This window comes from Tachysurus fulvidraco, chromosome 1 (assembly GCF_022655615.1).
Source record: "Tachysurus fulvidraco isolate hzauxx_2018 chromosome 1, HZAU_PFXX_2.0, whole genome shotgun sequence".
Classification (NCBI taxonomy): Eukaryota; Metazoa; Chordata; class Actinopteri; order Siluriformes; family Bagridae; genus Tachysurus; species Tachysurus fulvidraco.
The window spans coordinates 23,082,780-23,105,987 of record NC_062518.1 but is presented as its reverse complement, the minus strand read 5'-3'; the positions used below and the strand labels follow the sequence as shown (position 1 = coordinate 23,105,987).

Sequence of the window (23,208 nt, the reverse complement as noted above, 5' to 3'; positions counted from 1 at the left end):
CACAGTGACAGAAAATCCAGCTGCACTCTACAAAAACTCACACAATTTTGCTATATTGAAAGTAGTTCTGTCAGTGCTTTAGAGAAATGCACTTGCCCTTTCTGGAGAAGTCTCTCTTTCCTTCTCATGATTTTTAGACTTTTTTATTTGCACATTTCATTCATTCATTCATTCATGTAACTACTTACCAGAGACTTTCCAGGAAACACTGGGAGGAATGTGGATATTTGGAAAACATTCAACACTCCAAAAAGTTATCTGAGCTCAAAACTGAATATTTCTGTACAAACCTGTCATCTAGATCCATAATGCTATAGCTCACACAGTCCACATGTCCTGCACAGAACAGCTCTGCTGGATCTCAAAAGAATAAACAATTCATTAATATACAGTCTTTGTGTACTACAAACTTTACATTCCAAAGTTCAGCGGATTATTGTATTTGATGTATTTATTAAAGATTAGATTAATATGCTTTGTTATACACCTGGATACTGTAATGGTTTGGAGTCCAGCTCCGCTTAATCTTTCTTCCTCATGTCATCTCAAAGGTTGCTTCTATGTAACTGTTGTCTCTAGTTTACACAAGGGGTTAAATCTACTTTAACATACATTAAAATATTCCTCCATGGAGTAGATTCCTAGGTTGGAATACAGGCGTACACACCTTCTTACCTGTTCTTAAACCAAGGAGCTAGTACAGTATAAGTGTGGAAGGGATAACAAGCAACAAACAAACAACAGACTAACATGCTAACAGTGAACCAAGTAACCAGTCTGCTGCTTTTAAACTGATAGTCCACCTCTTTTGGTTCTCTTTTGAGTCACCAGTTAATGTCATTATTCAGGGTCATTAAACACTAACATGAAATGGAATTTCTGCCTATTTTGTTGTGTCCATGTTCAGCATTTCATTTCTTTGTCACGTTACACTCCACAGTGATGGTTAATGGCTCAAACGAAAATAGACACAATTTGTATTTGAATTGTAATTGAAGTGTTTCATAAGTGTTTCAGTTTTTACCTAGTCTATAAGAGGAAATATATTCATATTCATAATTTAAAGTTCCAAGACAGTAAACCCTACCACACTGTACAAATGTACAACACATGACTGGAACAGAGCCCTGCTTTTCTCAAAGATGGAGCTATTTACATGTTTACACTCACTTCTTCAGTCATCTGTTTATGAGTTCAGTTTAATCACTATCTGTGCATTTTTTTAAACAACAAACTGAAGAAATTATTTTTTAAATCATGGATGAGCTTCAAATCAACATTATGTCCTTTATTAATAATTGTGCAAGTAAAAAATAATCACAGCAGGAATAAAAGACGTCCAGTTAAAATAGTTTCTTGTTAATAATTCCCACTAGAATTAGAGACAACACATAACAGATATTTATATTCAAATAATGACATGATTCAAGTATATTATAGTGATTATTAGCTTTTGTTATCAGTTCCTGAAAACTTTTGTGTTTGATTAAAATCGATGTAGGAAATGTTCCCCATGTGAGGGTGAATGTAAAGCAGGAATGTTTCAGTAATAATCAAGAATCTTTCAGTAAGATGTTATGTGAGTGGTGATGTGGGGTGGAGCTTCATGAATCCAGATGATGTACATATCAGTATACAGAAAGAATAGTTTCCTTCAGTTAACACCATTCATCATGTTCACTGTTCTGTTCATGTATCTGTGGATTTCACTGGGTGAGTTAACATTCTTATTATTGCAAAAAATAGTAAGTTCTTAATTAGACATGAACACGTTTAACACCTTATTATTCTAAAAATCATTATATTCTCTTCTCTATGACAGGCGACTCCATGGCTGATCCAATAAAGCCACTTTTCACTCATAAAGTTGAAGATGATGGTGATGATGTTACTCTGTCCTGCAGCTACAAAGGCTTCAATGGTAACATATATAACATGCAGTGGTACAAACAATATATTAAATCTAAACCTGTGTTCCTTCTTTATGTTACTCCAAGTGGAGATCTAAGTCTCAACAAACTTCACATTAGTGTTATCACTGAATATTAAAACTTTATCCCACTTTACATTTATCCATCCATCTGATCATTCTTGAAGTTGTATATCACTGTTCTTCAGTATTCATCCAATCAATTTCCACAACTTCCATGGTCCTGTCCACCAGACCACCATAACAGCCCTTTTACTTTGTCACTGTTATTTTTGTGCCATGTGATTTTGTTTATATTTTGTTTTCATGTGTGTTTGCCCACTCATTCCTTTGTCCTGTTTCCCCACATTTGCACACTTGTTCTTCTGATTGCTTGCCTTTTTAAACCTGTTGTTTTGTGTTAGTCTTTGCAAGTTTTTGTTATTAGAATCCATTTCATGTCTCTATTTTCAATGTTTCTGTTGTGTTTTTTTTCACAATTTTGTTTTTCTGTGTTTTGCGATGCCTCAGACAAGTATTCTCTGTTATATAGTCTTATCACTAGTGTTTGTTTTTATCCTGCATTTGTGGTCAAATTTCGTGAGATTGTGGGTGACTGCGTCAAAAACACAAAGAAACATTTCAGTATTCAGGAGAAGCAGCAAACTTTCAATAAGTAAGTTTATAAGATAGTATGTTAAAGTTAAGCTGAAATACTACATCAGATATGTTAATGTGTGGACAAAACCTAAGCAACTCTGTGAAAAGTATACAAATCTCTATCAAATTCTTCAAATATGCTTTTTTTGTCAGTACAAGCCAAGTGTACTCAAGTATAAATACCAATTACGTATAGGGCGGATATACTTAACCTTGTCTGTGTATTTCTCAGTATAAGCATGCTTACTTAATTTGAGCTTTTTTTTCAATTACATATTTACAGTACACGTGAATAAACTTATTATTTGTATTACTGCAGAATCCTGGTCTGCTCTCCTACAGCTCTCAGTTCTATACGTGGCTGCAGATTTTCTTTCCAGACAAACAGGAGCTGCTTCTGCTTGTTTTGGGCATCACTGCACTAGACATATATTTATACACACACTTAGACATTCTGTACAATCTGTAAATATATAATACAGACAGTCATACTCAGTGGCGTGCCATGGGGTTTCAGTCAGGGCCTTCAGTAAGCATGTAAACCACATACATACTCATCTGTTACAACTAACGCGGCCATTTGCAAATAATGTGCATATTTGGCTGCACATACAGGCACTCAGCAACATGACAGCTGATCAACAATTGGCCTAAAACAGTATGCTAGGTAAGGGTGGGTTGAATTCAGACTAAATTTCCCTGCATGTATCAATAAATGTAATCCCCCTATGCACACTGTGTGCATAGTCTCACATTCACATCCACATGCCACAGTAGGCTACTATCAATGCAACACGAATCACTCAATAACAATGTGCATGAGCCATTAATAATGCTTATTATCAGATGTGAACCATGATCTGCATGATACAATACTTGTCACTTGTAAATAAAATCCATGCGTCTGTCTTTTTTGACAAAGCGGTCAATAACGTCATCATGCAGTTTTCCTTTTTGCTTCAGCTGATTGAGCAATTCTTTCTCAATGGAGAGAAGCTTAAAGAAGTCAGCCTGTCATACTGTCTGCAAGGCCTGTCATTCTCAGGAAATTCAGGAGATGGCTTATAATTGTACCGCAAAAGTTTGACATGCTATACATGACTTTGTGCTCAGCTTTGAGCCTGCACAGGTCAAACTGTGCACCGTAGATCTCCATCAGTCTCCTGAGCTCTGCCTCTGGAAATGTCTGTTCACACTATCAAAGCCAGAATCATTCCATGTCCCTTTACTTGTATTAAAAAGTAAACATAGCCAACAAAATAACTTGTTGTGCTGGGTGCTACCTGTTAGCCACTCATAGCGCTCATAATTGCAATCTTTCAAATGGCGCACAAAACCTTTGCCGGCCTTTGTTAGTGAATCCAGTTTCCGAGTAGTCTTCCTTTCTCAACTATTTCTCTTTTGTCTGCAAAAGTGTGCCTTGAAAATGGTGTTTTCAGTAGATTGGCAAAAAGATTGGGTATGTCATTTTCTTTGAAATTCACAAAACTGAATTTCACGTTAATATGTTGGAAATTTACGACAGGCGTTAGGAGTAGCGATGGGCATGTCGCTAGACCCAGAGGATGTGTTGTCAATAAACGTCAAAATTTGATTGGTTGTTTTTTTGCTTGTAACAAATCAGATATGTTGTCCTTCAACAAAAGCCTCGCAATACCTGTAGAGCTGGTCCCAGCTGTGTAAGCTGAGTTTTAAGTGACTTTTTGAGGGTACTCCAGTTCACCCATAACAAAAGTAACAAATCTTTGCAATTTTGCAGACATTACACCAAAGAAAATAAATAAAAAGCATATAAAAGAAAAACATTGAACACTTTTAAAAAAATATTTTTATAGGGCCATCAGAGAAGGCCCTGCTGGTCCTGATGGCCCACCACTGATAATAAGCTATTTCAGGAGTTGTTCTCTGATACAGTATAACCGTGTGCACACACAAACTACACTCAATACTATGATTACTACACAACAATTAATACAGTATATGAGACTGCACGTGTGTTGATGGCAGGAAAACCTGAATCACAGGAATGGTGCTGAGAATTCTTGTCAGAATTTTAAATTAATTTAATAAGTAAACTGTATTATTACCTTATGAAATGTTTATTACTGAACTGTTCAATAAGATCTTTTTTTTCCTGTAGTTTATGTATCACAAAAAAACAGACGACACCATCAGAAATTTCATACTGTTACATTGTGGTAGTCAAATTCTATTATGCAGCTGATCACCTCAATGTAAGCACTGTGCATTTCCTGTTTAGTTCCTGTTACTGATAGACGTCATACCAGGAAATTTCCTGTAATTACTCTTAAATACAATAGAACACACAAGTTTTACACAAGTAAAAATGAGCAGGTGCTGTATATATAAATTAGTTAACTGATTAGTGTTTCAGTGAATGTACAATATTAATGATCTTATAATGTTATAATACCACTGAGCAAAGATTATCACATCAATAATCTCAGAAAGTCCTTATAGTTGTTATAGAACTATTAGAAATTATTAGAACATCCATCAAAATCTGGAAATATTCAGAAGAAAAACACATCATGAATCATAAACCGTATTATCAACTTTCAATATTTGTCTGAATTATTGGATTAGTAACAGATTTCAATTAATCAATGAGGTCATGCCATAAGAAGTAAATTCTAGGCTGAGGGACTGATGTCAGAATTGACATGACTACACCTCAGTGGTGGAGCTAGATGTGGTGAGATACAGTTTAGACAGTTTCACAGCGATATTGACAATTATATCTACTGCAAGAGACACACAGAACAATCATGTTATTCTTCTTTATATTAGTAGTTGTCAAAAATATTGGTAAGTTATTTATATTATACATAACATTTAGGTGGATTTGTTCTGCTACCTAAACATGACTGATTTAGCAAAAAAAAAAAAAAAAAATATATATATATATATATATATATATATATATATATATATATATATGTTCTTAAACAAAGAAAGAAATGTTTGTTGTTGCATTGTCTTTACAGCAGGTGCTGTTGACAGCAGAATTACACCAGACCAAACAATCATATCTTCAAGTGAAGGCAGCAACATCACACTGACCTGCACATACGATCAATCAGCTAATTATCTCCTCTGGTATCGATCTGGTAATTATCTCCTCAGTAAAACTTCAAGGTAGAAAATCCTTCTGTCAGGAAATGCGGGGAAAAACGCAGACCCAAACACAGGGATAACAAATAAAAAAAAACAACAATTTATTAACAAAAGAACCAGACAGGGAATATAAATCCAGGAGCACAAGAACCAGCACAACATCATACATACAGTAAACCTACACACATAAGACGCGGACTCTGCAAAGATACACACAACTCGGGGGAAATAAATAGGCGTAATTATGAGTCTTTTACGAACAGGTGAATATTGACAGGACAAGTGACACAAAACACACTGCCGGAACGCCCCCTAATGTTCCGGCAGAGAATGTCCAAGCAAAAGTCCTGATACCTTCAGTCTTAAAAGTATAAGTATGGTAACAGGTAGCTAGATAAATGAGGGTGTAAAGTTCACATCTGAAAATTCAAGTCTGATTCAAGTCTGAATCACACCTTAGTGCAAAGATATTCTATGAGTAACTGTAGTAAGAGTTGATTAATTAAACTATTATGATCAACATCTTTTGTTTATTGTGTCTGATGATTTAATGTGTTCATGTGGATATTGTTTATTTATAGGCCATACAGCGTAAGTGAAAATTGGATTTGATGTAGTTATGTCACAGTAAATTTTGGTATAGGATATTTTAGTCTAGACATTTTCAGAGAATACGCACAACACCTCTGAGTGCTAAAGCTAAAAAGGCACAGAGACCACACCACGATAAGGAAGCATGTCACCAGACAGGGAAGCATTTCATTTAAAATTACAAACAGATCTATACTTAATCACATGGCATTTCAGTACCTACAGTACAGGCTTAAATATTATGGACCCGTAAAATCCCCTCAGGAGGCAGTGAGTAACGTCACCATATTGCTGCACATTGTTCATGTACTGTTCATTTCATTTGGCAAGTAAAGCAACATGAATGTGTACAATATTCTTACAGTTGTAATAGATAAATATTATAGCTGAGGCAGATGCAAGAAAAAATGTTTAATTTAAAGAGCAGACAGACAAGTTCCACTACAACAGTGTCACTTCCTGGGTGTGGCCTTCTAGAGACGTGTAAAGTTCAGCACATACAGCACTATTATACAGAATCGTCACAGAGCTGTGTTCAGAAATGGCTCAACTATACAACTTACTGTACATAGTGAGATACACACCACTGATTCTCACTCTAGTTACAGGTCATTAATTTTCAGCAGTTTATTAATTATTACAATCATATTTATTCAGTTAATTGATTGCATTATTTATTAACCATGTTTGAATTCATATAGTCATATCTTAATTGAATATTTGGAATATAATAAAATTTTACTGATTTATTTCTTTATATTCTTTTTCACTCCAGGCAGTTTTGCAGATAAAACTGGACCAAAGGATGAAGATGCCAACATTGTGGGGAATGAAACAGACACAGTTACTCTGAAATGTTCATATGAGTCAAGCAGTAATAACATTTTGATTTACTGGTACAAACAATATCCTAACAGCGCACCACAGTTTTTACTGTATAAAGGTGCAAGGTCAGCAGCAAGTGCTGGGAGAGCTCCTACTGACACTCGATTAGAGTCAAGAACAAGCAGAGACTCTACTGAACTTATTATTAGAGGTCTAAAGCTCTCAGACTCTGCAATTTATCATTGTGCTCTTGTAGCTACACAGTGATACAGAGTCATTGAAAGGCTGTACAAAAACATTATAATGGCAAATACACATGCAAGAGGTTTCTAAAAACCACATGAACTTTTTTATCAGTTAACCAGACACATAAATAAAATCGGTAGTAACAGATGCAGCTGGAAGAAATAGCAAATAAAAATAAACATGAAACATGAAAACTACACATTAATCACAAGACATTCACAAACCGACGCTTCAGGCTCAAATTGGTCAGACATTGTTGCAGTGTTATTGTGAATGAAGGTTATTGACATTTTCTGTTCTGTTGATTTGTTTTAATGTGTTATTTATACATGTACATACTGGAAATGCATACTATTGTGCAAACAATCAGAGTAGATGTGTGTTTGATCATCCAGATAAAACATAATGCAATGGATGAATAATAAACAGCAGCAGTGCAAGGCATACAGTCAAACAGATTCAGGTCAAGTGCTTCAGATATTATTCATATTTTATATGTTTGAGTATTTCAGAAGCTGTTAATCTCCTGGATTTTCATGCACAACAATTTTAGTTAGTTAGTTAAAGTTACATTTATTTGGGTTTTTTTATTTTATATTCTCTTGCATTACTGTCATCAATACTTTGTGATTATCAATGTCCTTTGTCCTTTATTATTGCTTTGCGATGGTATGCTTCAGTAAATATCAGTCATCTGAAAACAACACTGGTGACACTGTCATGTGATGCTGTCGGGTGGAGCTTGTGGGAAAATAATTTTTAAGTCATTGTTTTATTTCCTTTTAGTTCTAGCATATGTCTGTGGATAATATAGAAGCCCAATCAAGTTACAATGCTAGTTAAATTCAAACTTTACATTAGACTTGTGGTTCCTGTATTTCATTAATATGAAAGGAAAAGGGGCAAGGTAACTCAGGTTATCATTTGTCTCTTTGTGCCATTTGTCCCGTTGTTTAAGGTGGCCATTTGATTCAAGGTCCGAGTCAAGAAGGAATGCCAAGCATTAGAGGTGAACTCGTTTCTATGTTAATGAAGGGGTCTGAGAAGGACTGTTATGTTAATGGGATTAAGGGTGAAAGTCCAGGATCTGGTGTGGGGGCTGTTACATCCTTTCATGTTTTGATTGTCACCCGAGTGTTTTGTCGCTATCTGATTGGACTGCCCCCTAAAATGTGTATATTTACCATGTATTACAACTTTAAGTCAGACTTGATGACTGCAGCACCCGTGCCAGTACGCTCTGACTTGCAGACTCGTTTCATCGTGTATCTACAATAAAGACTACTGCACAAGGATATCCAAGTCTCCTGGTCTTCTCTGGAAAAAGTTTACAACAAGCTTCATGAACCTTCATGATAACATATTAGTCTTCATAAAGACCTCAGAATATTTTCATTCAGCTAAAACCATTCATCATGTTCGCTGTTATATTCATGTGTCTGTGGCATTCACTAGGTGAGTTAACATTGTATTTATTTTGTTTATAAATGAAAGATTACATTTGTGATTAATTAGTTTCTGTGGTTTTAAAAAAAAGCCTGATATATATAGTTCTTTCCTGATTGAAGATAAAAGTTTATAAAATAAAATATTGTTCTCTTCTCTATGACAGGTAACTCCATGGCAGATTCAATAGAGACACTTTTCACTCATAAAATTGTAGATGAAGGTGATGATGTTACTCTGTCCTGCAAACACGACTCAAGCTACCCTTCAGGAAACTACCTGCACTGGTACAGACAATATCCAAAATCTAACCCAGAGTTCCTTCTTTATATTACTGATACTGGAGCTCAAAGTCCAAACATCCCCCCAAGAATGTCTGCTGAAGTTAATATAGATAATAAACAAGTGGATCTGAACATCTCCTCTGCTGCTATATCAGACTCTGCTCTATACTACTGTGCTCTGGCGCCCACTTTGACAGGAAATCCAGCTGCACTTTACAAAAACTAACACACAGTTGTTGTTTATTTTTGAAATTTTTCGTCTATTCTTTCATTCTTCTGTAACTATTTGCCTGTAAACACTGGAAGAAATGTGGATATTTGGAAAACATTCAACACTCCACACAGTTATCTGAGCTCAAAATTAAATATTTCTGTAAAAACTGGTCATTTAGATCCATCATGCTATAGCACACACAGTCCTCCTTAGTCTCCTTTGCTAGTCATAACTGAGTCTTTGTTACTAGAATCCATTTCATGTCTATGTCCCTGTTTTCAATGTTTCTGTTGTGTTTTTTCCAGTTTTGTGGTTCTGTGTTTTGTGATACCTCAGACTTCTATATTTTCTGTTATATAGTCTTATAACTAGTGTTTGTTTTTTTCTACATTTGTGGTCAAATATCATGAGATTGTGTGTGACTGCATCAAAAGCACAGAGAAACATTTCAGTATCTAGGAGAAGCAGCAAACTTTCAATAAGTAAGTTTAAGATATGTTATAGTTAAGCTGGAATATTACATTCAATTCAAGTTTATTTGTATAGCACTTTTTACAATTGACATTGTCTCAAAGCAGCTTTACAGAACATGAACATAGAACAAAAGTTTAATATGAAGAATAATATAAAGATTAGTAGAATGCAAAATTCAAGATTAATATTAGATAGATTTACAATGTGTATGTATATATCCCCCAACGAGCAAGTCTAAGGTGACTCAGCTGTCATGATCAGCACACCTGCCTCACCTCCGCATCCACAACGGAGAGAATCGTCTCCGGAGTATTAAGCGCTCCCGGACTACACTTCCCACTACACCCCGCTCAGCCTAATCAGTGCACCAGCTGTTCTCTATCAGCTGGCGCACTTAAATAAGCAAACGAACTTGATCCCATTGCGAAGTCTTGATTTGCTACGGCTATCATTCTGAGCGTTGTCTGATTGTTCCTGTTTCTGGTTTTTGATCTGTTTCTGTATTTTGCCTCACGACTGATTTCTGCCTGCCCTGACCTTTTGCCTGTTGTTCTGACTACGTTTTTGCCTTACCTACACTGTCGTGTTTACCGGTACTGAACTCTGCCTGTTGTTTCCGAGATTATATATTAAAGCTGCAAATGGATCCTCAGTCTTACGACTCCTCATTACAGAAGACTTCGCCACCAAGCGATCCAGCAGCCGTCTCTCAGCTTGCCACCCAGCTCTCCGCTCAAGCCCAGCAGCTCGCCGGACACCACCAACAACTAACGCGACTTACCTCGCTCATCGGAGAGCTCGCTGCGGCGTTACAAGGTCTGCGAGGCTCCGCTGCGGCTCCGAACCCTCCGGCACCGGCGCCCCGCCCGCCGGCCGATCCAATCGCGACCCCAGCTGTCACCAGCCCGCGGCTCGCGTTTCCGGAAAAGGTTAACGGAGATCCTGGAAAATGCGGAGGTTTCTTAATGCAATGTCAGCTCTTTGTGGCGCAACAACCGTCCCTGTATCCGACCGCCGCTAGCCGCGTAGCGTTTGTGTGCACGCTCCTCACCGGGAAAGCGCTGGAGTGGGCCACGGCGGTTTGGCAAGAGGATGGCTCCGCCTTCCCCACGTTTGAACACTTTCTCTCCCAATTCCGCGCTGTCTTCGAGCACTCCGCCACGGGTGAGAGCGCAGAGGAGCGTTTGTTGGCCGTATCTCAGGGCGACCGTCCCGCCGCTGAGTACGCGCTGACATTCCGTACGCTCGCCGCCGAGACAGGTTGGAAGGAGCGACCCCTAAAGGTGATCTACCGCAAAGGGCTGCATCCGGGTCTACAAGCCGAGCTCGCCTGCCGTGATGAAGGGAGAGATTTGACGGAGTTCATTGACCTGTCCATTCGCATTGACAATTTGATGCGGACACGTCGACCTCCTACGCACACCGCCCGACACGCGCGCGAGACACTTCGCACAGCCCGACCGGCGGACCCCGAGCCCATGCAGCTCGACGCCACGCACCTCACGCCTGAGGAGAGAGCAAGACGCTTCCGCTTCCAACTCTGCCTCTACTGCGGAGAAGCCGGTCACAGACTGGCCGCCTGCCCCAACAAGCCGCCCGGCAGACGGAACACATCGGTGAGTCCTGACCCGCTCATTCCTCAATCTTCGAACTGCGCGGTAGTACAAGTACAAGTTGAAATACGGGGGAAAAGGATTAACCAGTCTGCTCTAATCGACTCCGGCGCCGCGGGCAATTTCATGTCAAGGGAGTTTGCGCAAGCCTATAACGTGCCAGTGACCCCATGTGCTTTTCCTTTGGCAGTGGAGGCGGTAGACGGCAGGCCGCTCAGTGAGGGCCCCATCACGCACATCTCCAGGCGTCTCCGGCTGCAGGTGGGCCCTCACCATCAAGAATACCTGCCTTTCCACATCATCCGCTCCCCACGTCACACCCTCATCCTAGGCTTCCCCTGGCTCCAACTTCACAACCCCGTCATCTCCTGGAGAGACCTGCACATCTCAAGCTGGGGCGAAGCATGCCACCGACACCAGCCACTGCCTCCGAAAACCCCACGACCCAGCACCACGCTCTCTGTATGCTCCACTTCCACCACCTCTAAACTCCCAGCGGAATACCAAGACCTTTCGGCGGCCTTCAGCAAGACTCGGGCCACCGAACTACCACCGCACCGGCCCAGTGACTGCGCCATAGAACTTCTGCCTGGATCCACTCCACCCAGAGGGAGAATCTTCCCGCTGTCGCAACCAGAGACGGCAGCCATGAAAACCTACATCGAGGAGGAGCTCCAGAAGGGCTTCATCCGACCCTCTGTCTCCCCGGCACCCTCCGGGTTCTTCTTCGTGAAGAAAAAAGATGGAGGCCTCCGCCCATGCATTGACTACCGGGCGCTGAACGACATGACAGTCAAGTTCCGGTATCCTCTTCCCCTCGTGCCGTCGGCTCTCGAACAGCTCCGCCAGGCCCGATACTTCACGAAATTGGACTTACGCAGCGCTTACAACCTCATCCGGATCAGAGAGGGGGATGAATGGAAGACCGCCTTTTCGACCCAATCAGGCCATTATGAATACTTAGTCATGCCGTTCGGCCTTTCGAACAGTCCCGCGGTGTTCCAGTCATTCATTAATGACGTGTTCCGCGACATGCTGGACCGCTGGGTGGTCGTATACATCGATGACATCCTTATATATTCAGAGACCATGGAGGAACACACCCAGCACGTGCGGGCAGTCCTTAAACGTCTCATCCAACACCGTCTGTACGCCAAGGCCGAAAAATGCGAATTCCACCAGACCTCCACGACCTTCCTAGGCTACGTCATCTCAGCCGAGGGGGTCGCCATGGACGACTCCAAGGTGCGCGCAGTACTACAGTGGCCCCGACCACAGAGCCTGAAGGAGTTACAGCGCTTCCTGGGGTTCGCTAATTTCTATCGCCGCTTCATCCGTGGTTTCAGCACGATTGCGGCCCCGCTCACCTCTATGACCAAAAAAGCATCCACTCGGCTTACCTGGTCCCTTGAAGCTATAACGGCATTCCGGCGCTTGAAAGCGAGCTTCACCTCAGCTCCCATTCTCCACCACCCGGATCCAGACCGGCCGTTCATAGTAGAGGTGGACGCCTCTAATACGGGGGTGGGAGCCATACTGTCTCAACGCCAGGGCCCGGCCAACAAGATGTTTCCGTGTGCATACTTCTCTCGCAAGCTATCTCCGACGGAACGCAATTACGACGTGGGGGACCGAGAGCTGCTAGCCATGAAGGTAGCATTCGAGGAGTGGCGGCACTGGCTAGAGGGCGCGGTACACCCGTTCACCGTGCTCACCGACCACCGGAACTTGGAATACCTTCGCACCGCCAAACGCCTGAATCCCCGTCAATCGAGGTGGGCCATGTTCTTCACGAGGTTCAGATTCACAGTGATCTACAGGCCGGGGACCAAGAATATCAAGGCCGATGCCCTGTCCCGCATGTTCCGTGAACCCGGCCCGGACACAAGCCCTGAACCCATCATCTCCGAAGCCCACATCCTCGCGCCCATCCAGTGGGACATCATGACGGAAATAACCCAGGCCAACGCCCACACACCACCACCTGCCAATTGCCCTCCATCCCGGACCTATGTGCCCGAGAACTGGCGCACGAACCTCCTGGAGCTCCTACACTCCAACCCCAGCGCCGGCCATCCCGGCGTCACAGGCACCCTACACCTGGCTCAGAACCAGTTTTGGTGGCCGACTCTAGCCACAGACGTGCGCGAATTCGTCCGAGCCTGTACAATCTGCAATACCTCTAAGCCCTCTCATCAGCTCCCCGCGGGCTTACTGCTTCCCCTGCCCACGCCTCAACGCCCCTGGTCCCACATTGCAATTGACTTTGTCACCGACCTTCCCCGTTCCAACAACCACACGGTTATCCTCACCGTGATCGACCGATTCTCCAAGGCCTGCCGTCTGATCCCCATGCCGAAACTTCCCACAGCCTTCGAGACCGCGGAGGCATTGTGCAACTTTGTCTTCCGGTACTATGGCCTGCCTGAGGATATCGTGTCCGACCGCGGTCCCCAGTTCACCTCACGAGTCTGGGCGGCATTCTTCAAACAACTCAACGTGAACATCTGCCTCACCTCGGGGTACCACCCGCAAGCCAACGGACAGACTGAAAGGCTGAACCAAGATCTCATCCGGTTCCTACGCTCCTACTGCCACGATAACCAGACCGACTGGAGCACATACTTGATGTGGGCTGAGTATGCTCAGAATTCTCTCCTCAAACCTGCCACGGGTCTAACCCCATTCCAGTGCGTCCTGGGATTTCAACCTCCTTTGTTCCCCTGGTCCGACACACCCTCGGACCTACCGGCCGTTGACGAGTGGTTTCGTCGCAGCGGGGACACATGGAGCGCGGCGCACCGGCAGCTACGGCGAGCCATTCGCAGGCAAAAGACACAGGCCGACAGACGCCGCCGTGAGCACCCCGACTACCAACCCGGACAGTGGGTCTGGCTGTCCACCCGTGACCTCCGCCTCCGTCTGCCCTGTCGTAAGCTCAGCCCACGGTTTGTGGGCCCATTCCGAATCATCAGACGGATTAATCCAGTCTCCTACCGCCTGGCACTACCCCCGTCATACCGCGTATCCCCCACCTTTCACGCCTCACTTCTGAAACCCGCGGAGAGACCATCGAGAGACCCAGAAACCTCCGCCGAACCACCAGCACCCCTCTTGGTCGACGAGGGAGAGACATACCAGGTCCACGAATTGCTGGACTCCAGGCGCCGACGGGGCCGCCTGGAATACCTAGCCGACTGGGTGGGGTACGGCCCGGAAGAACGCTCCTGGGTCAAGGCAGGGGACATCCTGGACCCTTCACTCACCACTGACTTCCACCTACGCCACCCAGACAGGCCCGCTCCCCGGTCTCGTGGTAGACCTCGACGTCGCACACGTCCTCGCGTCAGGAGCCGCTCGCAGGGGGGGGGCTCTGTCATGATCAGCACACCTGCCTCACCTCCGCATCCACAACGGAGAGAATCGTCTCCGGAGTATTAAGCGCTCCCGGACTACACTTCCCACTACACCCCGCTCAGCCTAATCAGTGCACCAGCTGTTCTCTATCAGCTGGCGCACTTAAATAAGCAAACGAACTTGATCCCATTGCGAAGTCTTGATTTGCTACGGCTATCATTCTGAGCGTTGTCTGATTGTTCCTGTTTCTGGTTTTTGATCTGTTTCTGTATTTTGCCTCACGACTGATTTCTGCCTGCCCTGACCTTTTGCCTGTTGTTCTGACTACGTTTTTGCCTTACCTACACTGTCGTGTTTACCGGTACTGAACTCTGCCTGTTGTTTCCGAGATAATATATTAAAGCTGCAAATGGATCCTCAGTCTTACGACTCCTCATTACATCAGCTTACCGCTTATCCGAACTTTTCGGGTCACGTGGAGCCTGTGCCTATCTCAGGCGTCATCGGGCATCAAGGCAGGATACACCCTGGACGGAGTGCCAACCCATCACAGGGCACACACACACTCTCATTCACTCACACACTACGGACAATTTTCCAGAGATGCCAATCAACCTACCATGCATGTCTTTGGACCGGGGGAGGAAACCGGAGTACCTGGAGGAAACCCACGAGGCATGGGGAGAACATGCAAACTCCACACACACAAGGCGGAGGCGGGAATCAAACCCAGACCCTGTGAGGCAAACGTGCTAACCACTAAGCCACCGTGCCTCCCATTATTATTATTATTATTATTATTATTATTATTATTATTATTATTTACTGACATTAGAAATGGTCAAAATTGTTTCAAAACAATCTCATGGCTTTGAAATATACCAGCCCGTAATTGTGCATTAACTTTTGTGCCTCTAGAGTGAAAATAATTCAAAATTTCTGTTTTTTTTATACTAGAAAATGAGGCATTTTTGCATATTAATGAGGTTTATTATACCAAATATTACAACATTTTTTGCAAAATATATGTTAATATGTTTTAAACAAGTTAGACAAAAAAGGTCATATACTGTAAGCAGTCAAAACAGACAAGGTCAAGTTGACTCGGCGCTCCTAATTTGCATAGGAATTCAGGAGGGTTAGGTTATGCAATATCGAAACATTTTTTTATAAGTTGTAAACATTCATCTGAAATACCCTTTTAAGCTTTCTTCCTTATGTCATCTCAAAGGTTTCTTCCAAGTAACTGTCGCCTCTGGTTTAGTCATGAGGGATTAAATCGACTTTCAAAAATTCAATCGAGATTCAAAAATTCCCACATGGAATAGATTCCTAGGTGGAATACAGGTGCACACACAGTCTTACCTTTTCTCAAACCAAGGAGCTAGTATAAGTGTGGAAGTGATAATAAGCAACAAAAACAACAGACTAACATGCTAACAGTGAACCAAGTGACCAGTGTGCTGCTTTTAATCTGATACCTTTTAACCTCTTTTGATTCTCTTTTGGGTCACCAGTTAATGGTGAATATCACAGGGTCATTTATCACTAACATGACATGGAATTTCTGTCTGTTTTGTTGTGTTCAGTATTTTATTTCTTTGTCACATTACCCTCCACAGTGATAGTTAATGGCTCAAAGGAAAATAGACACTCTGGTCTTTTTAGTTTTCTAGTTGAATTGTAGTGTTTCATATGTATTTCTGTTTTTCTCATCTATAATTCACGAGTTCATGGCATTTTAAGAATAATAAATTTTACTGTTGATGGAATATATATAAGATTTCAGTATTTTATAGACTGAAGAGCAGAGCCATGCTTTTCTCACAAGATGGAGCTATTTACATGTTTACTTTCAGTCATCTGTCTATAATGTCAGTTTGTTTTTGAAGATCAACCAATAATAATCTGGACCAATAATAAACTATCATTGTTGTTGTTTGGGTAAAGTCCAAATTAGCCGCATCACTACAAACATATTCTGTAGTAAAAACGGCATAACATTTTTAAATAATACACTATTATTTGTGAACTGCATCAATGTTTATAAGACAAACATATTTCTCTGAACAAAAACCAACCAACATGAAGAATGTTACTGAAGATGTAAACAGGTTCACACTAAGGGTTTATTTATTTATTAAGGATTAATCAATGAAAGTCTAACTCATTGTGTAATACTACTTTAATACCAGTAATTCTGTATATTATATATTATATATATTATATTTGTGTCCCGTTGATTATACTTTGTTTTTTAGTTTTCTGATTGTAAGCTGACTTTGTCTATGAGAAATATGATACTTCTTTTAGTAAATTTAGTAAAAGTCATACGCACCCTGCTTCACACAATTAATTATAGTGTTAATTATAGGGGCCCAGAATGTTATTTATCTCCTTTGGTAGCTTTTATTTAAAGTTGCTCCTTATTTTGTTACTGTTGTTTGTATGCTTTATTTTTACAGTTGACATTTCTATTTTTGGGCCTCGTGCGTCTGGGCCACCATATGTATTAAACATTTTTAAAAGAACAGGATTTGTTTTTAGAAAGTCAATAAATAAATCACCAAAATTAGGCTTATAATACTTAAAATTTACTATAATATTTATCATGACTATCATACATTATAACAGCTTTTTTCTGACAATGCTGAAGCCCCTAATACAGTGACATCACTTTAAAATATATTTTTATGTAGATGTGTAGTATAGAGCAGAGTCTGATACAGCAGCAGAGGAGAACATCTACTTGTTTATGTCACCTTCATGAAGTTTAGCAGCCATTCTTGGGGGAGTGTCGGGACATAGATCTCCACATATTATATCTCCACACATATATAAATATTTAATAATTTAAGTCATGTTAGATTTTTACAGAATAGAAATATTAATTTCTCAATATTATATTATTTATGTTACATTTTGAGTTCATGACATTTGATGCTCAATTTAAAGCCAAATGGTTCAGTAAGAATCTACAATCTGTCAGTAACATTAGTGACACAGTCATGTGATTCTGTGGGCGGAGCTTCATGAACCTTTATGATGTTAACATATACAGAAAGAATATTTTCATTCAGATAAAACCATTCATCATGTTTACTGTTATATTCATGTGTTTGTGGCTTTCACTAGGTGAGTTAACATTATTGTTGATTATATCAAAAATATTAAGTGTTGTATTTATAATATGTATAATATATAATTATATGTATTTAGTGATTAATTAGTCTGTGTGCTGTTAAAGAAAACACAGTGTGTGATTCTAACATGTTCTGGCTCAACTGTTTAAGTTAAATACTGGTAAATTATGTTTTCTTCTCTATGACAGGTGACTCCATGGCAGATTCAATAGAGCCACTTTTCACTCATAAAGTTATAGATGAAGGTGATGATGTTACTCTGTTCTGCAAATACAAATTCAGCAGTGCTGCAGGAAACTACCTGCACTGGTACAGACAATATCCAAAATCTAATCCTGAGTTCCTTCTTTATATTTATCAAAGTGGAGATCTAAGTCCCGACCCTCCCCCAAGAATGACTGCTAAACTTCATGAAGGTGAAAATAAACAAGTGGATCTGATCATCTCCTCTGCTGTTGTATCAGACTCTGCTCTATACTACTGTGCTTTGAGGCCCACAGTGACAGGAAGCCCAGCTGCACTGTACAAAATCTAACACACAGTTTAGTTCCAGATTGAAAGCAGTTCTACTGATAGTTTTGAAATTACATGCTATTTTTCTGAAATTCTGCCTCTTGTATTTTTATTTTTTATTTAGTATTAATATCCAGTATGATGCTGATCATCTTTATTAGTTTTTAGTTTCCACTGTTCTTAGACATAAGTTGTGTAAACTATTAAGTTCAGCACATACAGCACTATTATACAGAATCATCACAGAGCTGTGTTCAGAAATGGCTGAACTATACAACTTACTGTACATAGTGAGATACACACCACTGGTTCTTATTGTAGTATTAATCATAATCAAAATGCAGACAAAAACAAAAAAGTATAATTTAAATGAGAGTTTCAGGTGCTCTAATCTGCCAGGAATGTCCAGAATATGCAGTATTCACACTATACACACATACTGAGCACTGTGTACTCTAGCCAATGGCCAAGCTGTATGTACTGAATCAGACACAGTACTGTTAAAGTTATGATCTAACCTAAATGAAAAAAAACATTTTAATAAAGTTATGATCAGCAGCACTTCTTGGGTGTGGACTTCTGATCAGTCAGATTTAAGAGAACATATGTATAATTTATCGCATTGCTCATACTAAACTTACTAACTATTATTCAGTTGAATTACAGAGTAAGTATGATCAACTCACTTGGTATTAATGTAAACCAGTTAGATCATAAAATCTGAAATGGAAGCTTTAATTATAGAATTAAACTAAATGATGTTAAATTGATTTGTTTTTTGTCATACATCTGTTGAGACATTGTTTTTTTTATGGCATTTCTCTCATATAAGGAAAATCTCTGGCTACATGTATAATAGGTGATATTCTCCCCAGTTACTTTGTGTGTATAAACTGTTTTAGTACAGACTTGTTGTGTGGTGCAGTAATTATAACTAAACCCCTCTGGTGTCTCTCTGCCCCCTGGGTGCCATATATTCTGATCAACAGTGTCAGCTACAGGAAGTGTGGAGCTCCATGGGATATGACAGTAAACTCCACTCCTTCAGTTTTATCTCTCAGCAGCTCTCCATCTCTATCATGCTGCTCTGTAATCTTTTACCGTTAATGCTTCTTCTAGGTTTGTTCATCTTAATATTATTTTAATATGTTTTCATATTTAATTTAGTTTTTAAAAAAATACTTTCTCTTTTTTCCACAGGAAGCACATCAATGCAAATGACTGAGCATCTTATATCAGAAAAGCATGTTTTGGAAGGTGATGATGTCATTGTGTCCTGCAATTTGACTACTACTACAGGTGATATTATACAGTGGTATCATCAATATCCCAAATCCAGACCAGTGTTTCATGTCTCCATCTATGTATCTGATACTGGAAAGCAGTCTGTCAAAGCTGATAAAAAGCCAGAAGATCTGAAGATTTCCTCTGTCACAGTATCAGACTCTGCAGTGTACTACTGTGCCCTGAGACCCACAGTAACAGAAAACTTAGTAACACTGAACTAAAACCTCAATGAATATACACACTGTTTTCAACTCAAACATGGCATTTCTGTAAAATGGAAAACCATTTTAATGTGTCATCAATACATGGACAGTAACAGGGCTACATATATTACAGAAACAAAATAAAAGAATGTGAATAAAAATACATTCATAATTAAATTTAAAAAAAAAAGACAGTAGAAATAAACATAATATCCATCTCTTCTGATGTGTAATACACACAATTTTGACTCACACACATTCATTCATTCAATATTTATTCTGGTTTAAAGCTAAAATTGGAAAAAAAAAAAAAGAAGAAGAAAGAATCCAAGACAGTCAGGGTGTGACGTTCATCCTCAAATCCTTTTGTGAGATTTATTGCTGGAATTGTTGCTAGATGTGAGATGTATCTATCAGGATCAGCAGGGATAAAGGCAGACCGAAACGCAGGGATAACAAGAAAAAACTTACAGGGAACAGGGAACAAACAGACAGGGAAAACATGATACAGTGATGAGTGATGAAAAGAGATTTGCTTCTAACCAGTCAATGCTTGTTGAATTTAGATGGTGTTGATACCTTCTAAGACAAATGGACTCATTTTATCACATATTTATTTACTCCAGTGCGATGAAACATTTTATTTGGGGGTTTTAGAGATGCTAATCCTCAGGGTAGATACTACAGTATGTCTTTATGCACAGACAAATAACTACATTGTGTAGCATGTAGCACAACAGAATAATTAATATTTATTTTATTTATTTTATATTTTACATATATATATATATATATATATATATATATATATATATATATATATATGTCAAACTAATCAGTGAGAGTCAAATGTTCAACAAGTAAAACCTCAACAGAATGAGATCATCTCCAAAAACTAGGAATTATCTTATCAGCAAACCAATTCCTTGTGTTTTCATCCAAGTAACTAGAACTGTCTTATTCATTAGTGTTGTCTTCTGATCTTTTACAGTGTTCAGTGTGAGAAAGTTTGAAGAAAAGAATTGTTTTATAAAAGTATGTTGGTTTAAAATATATTGTTGTGATTCATGATCAAGTATTGTAGCATCTTGTACCAGTCATTTTAGATTTCATGTCCCAGGCACCCTAAATTTCAACATCTACTCCTCAATTAACCGATGAGCAACCCAGTTTTACACCCACACCTGGCTCCAGAATGTCTGGAGTCTCAACAAAGACCAGATAACCCCATGCGGCTCATTGGGGCCTGCAAACAGAACTCTCTCTCTCACACACACACACACACACACACACACACACACACACACACACACACACACACACACACACAACACAATGAGACATTCCTTTTACTAATAAAACCCAAGATAAGGTACTCTAAGGTTCTCATTCTTATAACCCTTTTTGTAATGTGTTTCTTCTTTTAAGGCTTGCCTGACTTAAAATTATTTGCTCCTTAATTTCCTGACAAGGGTGTATTTTATTCATGTGTCAGAAAACAAATCCTTTATACTCTATCATCATATCTTACTGATCATGGCATGTTAATGTATACCTGTTCTAATGCCGTATGCCCCTTTAAGGTCTGATGTCAGAATGTATACGAAGCTATTGTTTTCTTTTTACTTCCCTAATGAAAGTGCATCTTGTTTATGTTTCATTTTTGTTTCTTTGCCTTTATCTTTGCCTTGATTAATGATCTATGTATGTAATGTACCGCTGCCTTCATACCATCATTACCCTTCATGTTTAGTATCCAAATGACCACAAAATTATCGGTTACTCATTTTCCAAGCACTGGTGTATTTTATTTGAGCACGAAAAGCCCCATATCATCTAAATACACCCTGGATCAAACTTTAAAGTCATCTAAAAGTTTGATAGCTAAACCACGCCCACAGACACCTGAAACAAAGGGAGTTTTCCCCTCGAAAATACTGACCGAAGTATTGGTCATCTCCCCAAAGATGGGTGGAGTTCGCGACCTTTAAATTGTCAGAAACACCACTAATCCGTGGTCAGACTTTCGGAACAGCTTCAAGACGACTCCATCTTCCTTCAACGAAGTTCCAGCAAGCTTCACTTCCAAGAACGACAACTGCTCTGATCTTCAGGAGAACTTGGAAGAACGTCTGACCCCACCCTAACTGACTTTTCAGAGATTTCTCTGTTGCATCCGGACTCTTGTTCAGTAAGCCAATGCAAGTAACCGTTTCCTTTACCAACCAATTTAGATGCGTAATTTTAAGTAGGAATCTTTCATTGAATCTTAAGGTGAATTTAAGTTTCTGTGACGATTTCCCAGTTAGGGTGTGATTAATTTTTGAGTCTAAGCTTGCCATTCCTTTTCTTCCTTTCTCTAGTTTTTCTTTCCAGTCTCTTCCTCCCTTTCCCCAATTTTAATTTCTTTTGTTTTATTTTATTTTCATCTTCATTTTCCCTATTTCTTTTGTTTGTTTGTGTAGTTAGTTTTATGTTGTGTTTGTCTCATTCATTAAATGTCATAATTTTGAGCCACAGGTGATTTGTCTCTGAGTGTCGCTCACAAATTAAGGTACCTGCAACATCGGGTCTGAACTACATGCTCTATTGAGTTAATTTAATTTAAATTACGGTATACAGTAAAAGGAAAGCGAATCTTTCTTGGCCGGGAAGATACCGCCTTCATAGGATTAATAAAGGTTACACGGCCTGTTCGGCAGACGAACAGACCAAATAAGCGTAACGTTAATTCCAGTACCGTTAATTTCAACTTAGGTTAAAATATTTGGAAGTCACTATAACACGTTATAGTTGCTTATAAATTTTTACCTTGCTTCGCGAGCCAAAATCACTACAGTATCTAAGTAAATTTATCTAAAGGGAATTGTGTGTGTTTATTCCCCTGATAGAACAGGAAGTCTGTCATGTGAATATAAAGTATTTTTCAATAGACAATTCAGCTTATTTTTTTCAAGGTCAAATAGAACATTATGAATCCAGTGTATACGTATGTGACTGTATGACCTGTTTGGCATGACCTGACCAGGGTTTTATATATTAGTGTCTTAAGGTTTTTCTCTTCAGTGAACACAAGATGGTGCAGTCACTTATCTTATAGTGGCTCAAGTACTAGAGCACCACACAACCTGCTCACATTCTGAGATGATGGATTATACTTTTCACACTAAAACTTTTGTGACATAGAGTATACTTGTTCTTCTATCATACATACTGCTGATATAATATCCTAACCCCTGCTCTGGTTACTGTTAGTGCCTAAGCTCATTTCAGAGATACCATTCTGATTAAACACTGTCCACTTC

General features: G+C 40.0%; 1 long non-coding RNA gene and 1 gene segment (V, D, J or C); both read left to right on the top strand.

The window, feature by feature from the left end:
* Nucleotides 1-8,765: 8,765 nt before the first annotated feature.
* LOC125146230 lies at nucleotides 8,766-9,342 on the top strand. The segment is given in 2 exon segments: nucleotides 8,766-8,824; nucleotides 8,982-9,342. Coding segments are annotated over 2 exon segments (384 nt in total).
* An 8,427-nt stretch (nucleotides 9,343-17,769) lies between these two features.
* LOC125138615 lies at nucleotides 17,770-18,395 on the top strand. The gene is made up of 3 exons (XR_007137864.1): nucleotides 17,770-17,892; nucleotides 18,089-18,145; nucleotides 18,264-18,395. It is a non-coding gene; the product is annotated as an uncharacterized LOC125138615 (long non-coding RNA).
* The last annotated feature ends 4,813 nt before the right edge of the window (nucleotides 18,396-23,208 follow it).